Genomic DNA, 12701 nt, shown 5'->3' with positions numbered 1-12701 from the left:
CATCGTAACGCTTAGATTTGTACTCCTAGATCTAATGGTGACTGACCAAATTCACTTGGTCAGTCACTGACCAGGTGAAAAAACCACCGAGCATGTATATCCAATTTGGGTATATGAACCTCCATACAAATAAAATAAAAATAAAAATTCACGTAGGCATCATATATGCAACAATAACTTAAAAATAACCAATTTATATCCATCTTCCTCGGATAAATAGATAAATAGAGACAAACTAAGGAAAGCAAAATTGGGCTTCAGATCCGGTTATAATCATGACTAATAGGGTGAGAGATCTGTGAAATGGGTGAGCTAATATTCTAATTGCTAAAGAGTATATTAGTAATTTAACATGTTAACAATGGACACATTGAGGTACCCTGTAATGTAACAATGGACACATTGAGGTACCCTGTAATGTTAATAGATAAGACGACTATACAATGTTAGGTAAAAGAAAGTACAACTAATAATTATATTATATATATAAACCACATTTAATAAATTGCAATTTTAGACATAATAAAATGAATAGCACTTGCAATTGAGTTTGATGTAATGGTGTATATCTATAACTAATCCAGATCAAGAAGTTAGCATGCAAACATAAACATAAACATATTAAAAAAAAGATGGGCTATTCTATTCCTATATAGTATATGATGATGTCATGAAGAATCAGCACCCCAGGCATCTTCTATCATCTTTTGCCTGCTCACAATGCGATTCTTTCTAGCTTCTTCTTGATTCTTCAGCTCCTTTGAACTGAATGTTTTGCTAGGCAAAGGCAACTTCAATCCCATTCCCTGTGCTATAAGCCTCTGCGCTGTTCTCGCTGATGTCTGTGGCCTTCGACGAGGAGGTTCCACATCTGTCCAAACATTCAAAACAATTATTCTAACCATGTTTGACCTCTAAAATGATCATTTATATTTTGTGAGACAAGAAAATTCTAATCCATGGTTTTCAATATCCAAATGTACATAACATGGGAAGATAGGTTCATAATATTAACGAAAACCTTTAATTTGTGCAATAGCTTTCATCCAATACAATGAAATCAAAGAACACAGCTAGCTTGACTACAGAAACAAATAGGAGCAGCAGACATGCATAAAGAAACAGCCAAAACACCTTATAAACCAATCCAAAGTTCTTTGTTTGATGCTACTATAGTGCTTCTGCATCCAGTTGTTCAACTCCAAAACAAACAGAAACAGTCATTCAGTTTACCTTTTGCAGGGATTGAACTCAAAAGAATATCATCGTCCTCAAGGATACGCATGGTAAATGGACAATGAATTTTGTTCATGGCCTCAAGTGCTGCATTAGAAAAAATACCAGATTATGTCATCATGGAAAATGACCAACTTTATAGGAACAATCAAACATGGGAGAGTTGTGACTATAACAACCAATCAAAATGAAAATGCACCACAATTCGAATTCCAATCCCAAACTATCATCTATCATCACACAAGAAATGAAAGAGAATTAAAATCATCTATATTAAGCCAATTCCACCAATGAAATAAACATAACACAGCAGCTATCAAAATTTAAATAAAAAAATAAAAAAATCAAACCTATGTTCCTGAATCCTTATTGCTTTAAAAAAAAAAAAAAAAAAGGGCGGCCCGGTCGCACTACGCGTCCCCGCTGAGCGAGGGTCCGGGGAGGAATCCCACCACAAGGGTGTACTGGGGGCAAGCTTTCCCCTGCCAATTTATTTTGGCAAGAGGCCGCTCCTAAGACTCGAACCCGTGACCTCTTGGTCACACGACAACAACGTTTACCGTATGTTCCTGAATCCTTATTGCTTTACAAAGAAAAAAAAAACAAGTACAATTCCAAAGCAAAAATTAGCAAAATACCAAATCCAATGCCTGTTTATATTAGTAATAATAATGAAAAAAAAAAAGAAATTTAATCAAACAAGGGGAAATGTGACTTAAGTGTTTCCTATTACCAAGGGACGGTTTTTGGAATACAGCAAGCGCTACTGTATCACTGACCCAGCGAATGACCACTACACAATCTTTGAACTCCTGGAAAAGATTCTCAAGGTCTATGGTCTTCGTGCTTGGTGGAAAATTGGCAATAACAAGAACATGTCGTGTTCCATATTTAGCTGAAATCAGAGATCCACCATAATATTAGTTAAAAATTCTTTGTAGAAACAATAAACAGATAAAAGGGAAAAAATTAATGCAGATTAGCATGTTAAATTATGTGAACAACCATAACCACATGCATATTTTCAACAAATTCTCATGTCAAACCAATTGCAAAAAAGGACACAATTTCATGTTTCTTTCATCCTTCTTTTTTTTGTTAGTGGTCTCAGAAGGTTCCAATTTCTATTGAAACCACTAAGAATGGTTTTAGATCAGAGCTGTAGAAGAACAAAAGAGATATAAAAAGAAAAAGGTTCTTACATCAAATATGGTGATCCCACAGCAACCCACCTCCCACAAAGTATAGAACATTACAATCTTAATGAGGTTAAGCCTTGAAGAAATTGTCACATTCCTCCATCACAACATATATGTCAATTGTTAAAACAAAATAGTCCCATAGCAGGAGGAAGATATATGCTAGTTGCTGATAGAGAACCTATAATGGGAACAAGGAATATTTTGGGAATGAGACACGTGGTTTTGGGCCTAGTGAGAGTTGGTTATAGGAAAGAGCTCTTTAGTTGGTATATAAGCAGGTGTTAGGTGAGAAGGTAGGGGACTTTTTTGAAATAAAATTTATGTTTGGCTTTCTCTGAGCTGTAGAGGGATCAGTCCAGGGGAAGTGCCTTTTGGCATAGATTTAGACCCTAGTCCTTTCTATCTATTATATGTCCGTATCAACGCAGAAAGGACTGATTGGGAAATTAGTACAAGTTAGTTATTTTAGTTATTTCTGTTTCTATTTCTGTTGAGGGTTCTTATTTGTTGTTTTGGCTGCTAGTGTTAGTGAAGATTCTAGTAGTTTGTTATTCTAGCCGTTAGTTTGTTAGGACAGCTGTTGTGGTAACTGCTGCCATGTCAGCAGTAGTATTGTTTCCCATTTAGGTCATGATTCTGTAAGGCCTATGGACGATTAATGAATTGCGCACTCTATTTCCTTCCTTCTCCTAACTTCACTCCCTAAATTATCTCTTCTATTTTATTTTCTCTCCTTAAATTCGATCTGTCAGCATAACCTGACATTGGTATCAGAGACTCTTTCCTCTGACCATTCCATGAATGGTAAGCAATTCTGCTAAGAAAACTAGAGCAGCAGCAAGATAGGCGCCTGCAGTTAGATCTTATGAACCCCGACATTTATTCTGCCATTAAACAGGCTAAATATCAGAAAAATCACCTCTAGGATATCTTGGAGATGGTTAAGCCTAAACTCACTTTTAGATCACCTATATTGACTAAGCCCTGGAATATTAACCCTACTACCCCAAAAACACCCTACAACGCCCAAACAGCCTACACTAACCGTAATACCACCAAAACAGACTTCAAGCAAACACCTGTTACTAAGAAGGTACATCGGGCATGCTGGAAATCTGGAGAATGATACCACCCTGGACATCAATGCAACAAAAAGAAGCTGCTTACTATTACTGCTGAGGAGGAAGTGGAGGAGCTAGATTGATGAGCCGGAGGCAGGGGAAGTAGAGGGGCACAAGGATGAATCCGTAGTTATTAAAGGCTGGCACACCAGGCGCAGGCCTTAGCGCCATGACACCACCATGGCGCGCTCCTGGTGCGCCATTTTGCGCCAAGGGGCAGTTGCCAAAGGCGCACTAACCTGCACCTTGGTGAGTTAGGGACAGTTTTATGGTTTTTTGACAGTTGCATATATGGAACAAGTGTTCTTAAGGGTCCAAAATGAGAAAAAAAAAAAACAAATACTCCCTCCATTCTCAAATAAGTGTCGTTTTAGAGTTTTCCACACAAATTAAGAAACACAATTAATATGCACTTAAATTAATAAATTTACATAGATTAACTAAATAAAAATTCTCTCTCCTATAATGGTTGGAGAAAAAACTTTGAAAACTTAAAAAACACATAAATCAAGACAAAATTTAAATGCTTAGACCAAAAAACTATACTAAATTTTATTGAAAAACGAAAACGACAGTTAAAAAAGAACAAAAACAATTATCTAAAACGACACTTATTTGAGAATGGAGGGAGTATTAAAAAGGAAGAGAGAGATTATACATTTGAACTAATTAGAAGAGGCAACGACAAAATCTTATTATAAGAGGAAGAAGTTTAGTAGAATAAAACACAGAAAACGAATTCAAACATAAACAAAGCAGCCAAGGGAATTCAAATTCAACATGAGTGATTAATTTGGAGAGTTTTGATAAGAAGTAGAACTTAGGATTTAGTATTCAACTTTAGCTTTCTAACATGGGGTTTATTTTGCATTTTAAAACTTATTTATGTTTAATATTGTCATGATTTAGTATCCATTGCATTTTTTTTGTTAGTTTTATAGTTTTATAATTTTTGTTTTTGTAAGCGCGCCTTGTCTTGCCATCGCCGTGCGCCAAGGCTCCAGGACCCGTAGCGCCTTAGTGTGCCATGCGCCTTTAATAACTATGGATGAATCTGTCATGGAGAATGAACAGATTACTGTGTCCATCAATGCTCTTAATGGAAGTATGACCAATACTACTATGAAGCTTAAAGGTACCCTAAATCAATGCTCTTAATGGAGGTATGACCAATACTACTATGAAGCTTAAAGGTACCCTAAACCGTAAAAACATAATGATACTGATTGATAGTGACCCAAAGGTTTGTTGATTCTAAACTGGCTAATGAAGCTAAATTACCCCTGAGAATGGTCAAACCAGCCACTGTAACTGGCAGATGGAAGGCAACTCACTGATGCTTCCAAATGTAATGGTTGTAACTGGTCAATGCATAATGATGATGAAAACTGACGAAAATGAGGAGTTGAATGACCATTCAACCTTATCCCAACCTAAACCAAATGACCAAATTCAATCCCTACTAGCACAGAACAATCACTTATTCCAAGCCTCCACAACCTTACCCCCCAAAGAGACCATGACCATTCCATACCACTCAAAAATGCTTCTGACCCTGTGAATGTTAGGCCTTACAAATATTACCATCAGCAAAAATGATGAAGCTGAGAGACTGGTAGGGGAAATGTTATCTAGTGGAGTTATAAGGCCTAGTAATAATAACCCATATGCATCACCAGTACTACTAGTTAAGAAAAAGGATGGGACATGGAGGTTCTATGTAGACTTTACGGAATTAAACAAAGTTAAAATTAAGGACAAATTCTCAATTCCTGTGATACAAGAGCTTATAGATGAATCACAAGGAACATCTAAGTTCTCTAAGATAGATTTAAGATCTGAGTATCACCAAATAAGAATGAGAGAAGATGACATACACAAGACAACATTTAGGACCCATTCATGTCACTACGAGTTTACAGTCATGCCCTTTGGGCTCACCAATGCCCCTGCATCCTTCCAATCCTTATGAATTTGATTTTCCAACCTTATTTAAGGAAATTCATAATAGTATTCTTTGATGACATACTAGCTTACAGTTGAGTCTCACTAGCTGCATTTAAAGCTAGTTTTTCAGCTACTCACTGAACATCAGTTATTTGCTAAAGCATTGAAGTGTGAATTCGGGGGTAGATCAAATCTCTTATTTGGGCCAAATCCTTTTAAAGGAGGGAGCAGCAACGGACCCCGCAAAAGATTGCAGCCATGAGCAGTTGGCCACTCCCTACTGCCTTGAAGAGTCTGAGGACCTTTCTAGGCCTAACAGGTTACTACACGAGGTAAGTTCAAGGCTATGGACTGATTTCTAAGCCACTGACTGACCTACTCAGAAAGGATCACTTCGAATGGACTCCAGCTGCAACAGAGGCTTTCAATATCCTCAAGAGGCTCATGACACAAGCCCTAATGCTTGCTCTTCCAGATTTCACCAACTATTCATTCTTGAATGCGATGCAAGTGGCTTTGGTATTGAAGCAGTCTTAATGCAAAATCAAAGACCCATCTGTTTCTTATCTAAGGCTCTATGCCCACGGAATCAGAAGTTATCAGCCTATGAAAGGGAGTTCTTGGCAATTCTGCATGTTGTCACATGGAGGCAGTACTTGGAGGGCACACCATTCATCATTAAGACTGGTCAAGAGAGCATCAAACCTCTCCTTGAGCAGAGATTACATACTTCCCTGCAGCACAAGGGAATTTCCAAACTCCTTGGCTTGGAATATTCTATTCAGTACAAGAAGGGGAAGGAGAACAGGGTGGCAGATGCCCTGTCTAGAAAATTTGAAGGAATGGGCGTGATGGAAGGTGAAATGATGGCAATTTCCATGGTGGTATGGTACCCACTTGGATGGAGGAAGCACAAGCATCTTATTCTCAAGATGTCAATGCCACCAAATGTATTTAGCAGCTAGCTGTTCAACCAGATTCCTCCAGTAACTACTCTTATCAAAATGGGTTGCTCAAGTATAAGAGTAGGCGCTACATTGGAGGGAATACAGAGCTAAGGCACAAACTAATACAAGTTTGCCATAATTCTCCCTTGGGGGGACATTGGAATTAGAGTAGCTCTGCCAAAGCTCCAACTGGATTCTATTGGCCTCAAATGGCCATAACTGTCACTCAATAGGTTGCAAAAGCGCTGACTTGTCACCATATCCTGGCTACCAGATGCAGCTTGGAGGGATATAGCATTGGATTTCGTGAAGGGCTGCCCAAGTCTGGTGGTTATGACACCATTCTGGTTGTGGTGGACAGGTTTACTAAAAGTGGAAGGAAAATCTACTGAAATTAGGGGTGGGCAAAAAAACCGATCAAACCGGTAACCGAACCGAAAACCAGTAATCCGAACCGAAAAGGACGGTTAACCGAACCGGTGGTTTTCTTAATGGTTAAAAAAATATATAGTTACCGGTTTCGGTTTCGGTTTCGGGTTAGAGTTTCAAAAACCGCGGTTAACGGTTAACCGAACCGTTTAATAAATATAACCAATTTTTTTAAAAAAATTAATATATAATTATATAACATAGATTATAAGATTATAAAAAAAGTCTTTAACATAGATTATAACCTATATTAATATAAATATATAACATAGATTATACTTGAATGTAAACTTGATGGATTAATGTTATAATAAGTACTTTGACTTTTAAATGTAAATTTGATGGATTGTCTTTTAGTTCGGTACTTATGTTTGAATTGGAACTTTTATATGAATTCATTTCGTTTGAATTTTTGAAATGTGTATTTTAATATTGTTTAAAAATTTAGGTTTGAGTAAAAATTATGGTTAACCGTTGATTTTTGGTTAACTTGTGAGAATTGGTTAAAAACCGTTAACCGAAAAACCTAACCGAAATTAATGGTTAACCGGTTGTATGGTTAACCGATTGATATGGACCGGTTTCGGTTTGGATGGTTAAAAAACCGTTGATAACGGTTCGGTTAATTTTTTTGTCTAATGGACCGGTTAACCGAACCGTGCCCACCCCTAACTGAAATAGTATAATACAAAGAATTAGGAGATGGATTGTATCCATATCCGGACCTTATTGTATATATACCAATAAATGTATATAGAAAAAATAGATACCAATAATGCCACTTCTTGCCTCTCATCCATTCTCAGCTGCTACGGTGGCTAAGGTACTCTTGGATAATGTTTTCAAATTGCATGGCATGCCCTGCACCATTGTGGATGATAGGGTTCGGATATTCACAGGCATCTTTTGGATGGAACTAATGAAGCTTATGGGGACACAACTTCTATTTAGTAGTGCCTATCATCCTAGACAGATGGGCAAACAAAATGCCTAAACAAAATGCCTAAACCAATGCCTAGAAGGATACCTACAAAGTATGTGTTTTTTGACTCCTACAAAGTGGCTAATTGGCTAGGATGGGCTGAGTACTGGTAAAACTCTACTTTTCACAGTACTCTGAAGATGAGCCCTTTTCAGGCTCTATATGGGACAATTACTCAACTGCATGTCTTACCAACACTCACCTTGGATGTAGCTGTTGTTGAGGACCTATTACATGCAAGAGAAAGCATGAATTCAACTCTCAAGGAGTATCTCACTAAGGCGCAAAATCGCATGATGCAATTTGCTGACAGACACAGAACCGACAGGGAATTCAATCCTGGTGGTTGGGTATTCTTTAAGCTTCAACCCCATAAGCAGCCTACTGTGGCCAATCGCACTTCCTTAAAGCTCTCTGCGAAGTTTCATGGGCCCTTTCAAATATTGGCCAAGATAGGCAAGGCCGCTTACAAATTGAAACTGCCTCCTACTAGGAGGGTACATCCGTCTTTCATGTGTCTCTTTGAATTAATAAATCAATTTTACTACCCAGCCGACGGCTTACTTCCCAGGATGATAAGCTAATCCCCACTTTCCCCTAAAGGGCTTTAGAGAAGGGGGCAGATAGTCCCTAGGATCTTTGCCCGGTATTCAAGGAATCGAGCTTTTTTTTAAGAGTAGAGTGGGTTGAGTTGGGAAGCGCTTTCTTGAGCAAGCAAAGGAAGGACTTAATATACTAACGCCATGCAGTCGGCAATATCCCCTGCTGCTGCCGTTGAAGGAATAAGGGCTACGTCTTGCATTCACCTAGTCCCAAAACCTTTAGTAAGCGGCCGTCTTCGCGACGCTGTAGTCTATTCGCTTTTGCGTTTTTGAAAAAGAAATGCCCTCAAAAGCACCGAAGCGGTACCTCAGCTATTAATGCAGTGGTCAGGCCTTTCAGCAGTTGATGCTACTTGGGAGGATCATGCTATGTTGGCTACGCAATTTCCAGACTTTTTACATTCTTGGGGACAAGAATGTTCTCAAGGGGGGGAGGAATTGTCACAAATCAACGCAGAAAGGACTGATTGGGAAATTAGTACAAGTTAATTATTTTAGTTACTTCTGTTGCTATTTCTGTTGAGGTTGTTATTTATTGATTTGGCTGCTAGTGTTAGTGAAGATTCTAGTAGTTGTTTGTTATTCTAGCCGTTAGTTTCTTAGGACAGTTGTGGCTTGTACAGCTGTGGAAATGGTACCTTCTCCCACATCAGCAGTACCATTATTCCCTATTTAGGTCATGATTCTGTAAGGTCTATGGACGATTAAAGAATTAAGCAATCTATATCCTTCCTTCTATTTAATTTCATTCTCTCCCTAAATTCTCTCTTCTTCTATTTTTCTTTTCTCTCCTTAAATTCAATCTGTCAGCATAACCTGACAGTATCTTTTCACTACCATAGCTTAAATGATACAGGAGACATCAATAAACTTGCATTTCTTCATCTTGTGTGGTTATTTGATTAGTACTGTTCTGTGTTTAAGTGGTAGTTTGGTTCTCTGACACAAAGTGAATAATATCCTAAATTGGGCTTCTCTTTTCACTTTTCACATCTAATACATATAAATGGCGACCTGAAGTTCTTCACTTTTTATATTCACAAAAATGAGCCTCTGGAATACCTATTGGCATCCTCCCAGGAAGAGAAGAAAAAGCAAAACATAACACATCCAACATGTGGGGACCAACCAGCAAATTGATGCAATTTGTAGGGAAATAAGAAGGGCGGCCCGGTGCACTACGCGTCCCCGCTGAGCGAGGGTCCGGGGAGGGGTCCCACCATAAGGGTGTACTGGGGGCAATTTGTAGGAAAATAACTAAAAAATTTTAATTGGATTTCTCATGTAAATTTTCTAAAAGGGGCTGCATGAAATTTTCATATAAAATGTTCCTATTTATAGCTATCATGATTCATTATCATGTAGGAACTGTTTCGTTTAGCTAAAGTTTGTGCTTCCAATCTACTTCCTAGGAACTTGTTTTCTTTTTTTGTTTCTTTTAACATTTATTAAATTATGAATCCCTGGTAGTACAAACACACTCACACAGTCGCACAAACCATGGAATGCGCCGATAACCCATATATATACATGAATGCTTAACTTTACCCCCTGCTGAAATTATATCTTCAGCCTTGTCTCCACAAAGAAACACAAGAAAACTAGCCATGAGGGAATAACACAACATATTGTTATCAGAAGTAGAATACCTTTCAGCAAAAGAAAAACACTAACCAACTGCATATGGCACCATAATACGGAAAGTTCCAAAATTTATTTGTGAATATGAATATACAATTTAAGCATTTGACAGTTTCCACTTCCATACATAAAACCTGATCCCAAAGAGATGGAAAACCCACTTACAGTGTATTGATTCTGCATCTTGTTGTACATTTACACTTCTGCCCAAATCTTCATTCTCTTCAGCAACTTTCGGAGATATGTCTGATTGCTGATCACTATACAATTTGTCTTGTTTATATGTGAATGTTCCCCTTCCACGTTGCTTACGGCTATGAGATTTAGTATCTTCCAGGGACAGATTTGAAACACTAGGCAACCCTGGTGAACTGAGTAATTCATTGGGTGGACGATCTGCAATTGCTTCCCAATCTGTAGTTCACCACCATATCATTTACAACAAACTCTACTACTATTATGGTAGACGGCAATATACAATTACATATGGAAATAACAATATTACTATATTAGTAGCATGCTAGGATGCACCGACACGGGTACTCATACGGGTGCAGCAAACGGCATTTTCAAAAAAATATGAGTACGGCAGGGACACGCCAAATTTATATACGTAGGTAGGTAGGTAGGTAGATAGATAGTAAATAGCATTCATAAGTCATTATAAATCATATATAACATCCATGATGAGTCATTAATTCATCAAAAAAAAAAACATTTAGTACTTCAAACTACATAAACTACTGAAAAAGGGTCAGTTGCTATATTCTTTTGTTTAGATTTTGATTTCTTTTTTTTGTAAAATTATTAAAAAAAAAAAAAAAAAAAAATTCTATAATCTACTTAATTAACTCAGAAGCCATGTCCCTGAAGTGTCCCCGAAGTGTCCCCATATTAAAAAAAAAAAAAATAGAGGCGACACTTATTTTGGAGTGCCGGGTGCGTGTCTCTGAGTGTCCCTGGAGTTTCAGAGTGTCAGACACTCATACGTTAACCTACTAGAAGTGTTAGTGCTTCCTAGGTAGAATGCTAGCTTAAAATTATAAATTAGATAAAATTAGACTATTGGCCCACAGCATATACAGTACATATAGTTGAACATGAGGTCATCATTGTTTATATGAAATTGTTTTGTAAAAGTTAAGTTGTGCCAACAACTAGCTATGACACTGCTGTACTATGAGCAAGTGCAGTTATGAACGCAGCCATTGGACTGTGATCACTGATAAATAAAGACAATAGAATGGAACCCTTTAACCAAAAACTCGACCCTTCAAAAAGGGTTGAGCAAATAGGCCTGGCTAATGTCCAACATGTTAAATTGAATCCTTTATAATTTTTCTTTTTCAATCTGAACCTTGTTCACATATATCATCCGCACTCAACCATACAACTATGGGGTATTGGCAGGAAAAATGTTAAGTTTAAAATGTATAAAAAGAACAAGTGAATCTTAAAAGAGCAAACGAAATGGTATGAAACATTTCAACTAAGAAGGCATCGTAGCAAGGCAATCTAAAGCACACATCCAGTATGTTCAGGCAAAAGAAAAATACCATCATCAGATGATCCATTGCAAGGCGAAGCATCATGAAGCAGTCCAGAAGATTCCTCCAAATGCACTACATTAAAGAATAATCAATTACTTCCCACATACAATTACCAATTATTTGGCTGATATAAGTGCTATTGAAAAGAGAGAAAACTGATAGCTGTGAGAAAGAAAATCACCATCCACACAATTCCCATCAGGAACTAAATCATTGAAACTCAAAGCAGCATTGGGCTGTGAGTCCTTATCATTACTCGAGCCTTTCTTCCCGGCTTCAACATTCCTGTAGTAAAATCACGAAACAGCAAAACCCGTAAATTAAAAATTAAATGAGAAAAAAAATAGAAGGCTAAAATTGTTCATTTGTCACTTAATTAATCCGAGCAAGCACACAGAAAATTCAAAAAGAAAAGAAGAGTATACCCGGAAGGGCAAGAGTGAAGGGCACGTTGTTGGAGAATAGTAGCGCGAGAGAGAAGTTGGTCGGATTTGAGAGAGAAGTTGTTGGCGGAAAAGAGCTTGGACAATTCAGTAAGGGCGGAAGCCAACTGGAGACTAACCGTTTCGGAAGGGCTTAAGGTTTCGAGTTGCAAAACCAGCGTTTCAAGGAGAGAGATTGCGGCGTCTGTGTCACCGGAACTCACCAGATCTTCCACTGCCTCGCTCCAGTTCTGGTTGATTTGTTGTTCAATTGCTTCGCCTTCTTTTTCCATTCTGAGAAATTTGGATTTAGAACAATAGGCTGCAAATCCCAGGTTCAGCAATTCCAGAATGGTCTGCTGTATCAGTTTTCAGACAACATAAGACCATTTTAATGGTTGGACCCAACCCAACCATACCAACTCACCAACAAAAACACTAACCAATTTTTTTTTTTAAAAAAAAAAACATTTAAAAGTTTAGAATTACATATTAGACTTTTATTTTTAAAATTTTGTAAATACATCATTGTAATATGTCACTTTAAATAAAGTGTTGACCAATAGATTATTAAGATACTTTGTAAGTTTCCAGGGTCAATCATACTTTTGGAACAAGTTCA

General features: G+C 37.6%; 1 protein-coding gene across 1 annotated transcript; it reads right to left on the bottom strand.

The window, feature by feature from the left end:
• Nucleotides 1-461: 461 nt before the first annotated feature.
• LOC136224220 (uncharacterized) lies at nt 462-12485 on the bottom strand. Its single transcript, XM_066012490.1, has 7 exons — nt 12083-12485; nt 11839-11942; nt 11664-11729; nt 10273-10521; nt 1970-2131; nt 1234-1323; nt 462-871 (listed from the first exon to the last, which is right to left on the bottom strand). Exons 1-7 carry the CDS (start codon nt 12370-12372, stop codon nt 669-671), a joined length of 1164 nt encoding a protein of 387 aa, XP_065868562.1. The 5' UTR covers nt 12373-12485; the 3' UTR covers nt 462-668.
• Nucleotides 12486-12701: the final 216 nt, after the last annotated feature.

Source organism: Euphorbia lathyris, chromosome 3, assembly GCF_963576675.1.
Source record: "Euphorbia lathyris chromosome 3, ddEupLath1.1, whole genome shotgun sequence".
NCBI classification, from domain to species: domain Eukaryota; kingdom Viridiplantae; phylum Streptophyta; class Magnoliopsida; order Malpighiales; family Euphorbiaceae; genus Euphorbia; species Euphorbia lathyris.
This window is presented reverse-complemented; position numbering and strand designations above follow the sequence as displayed.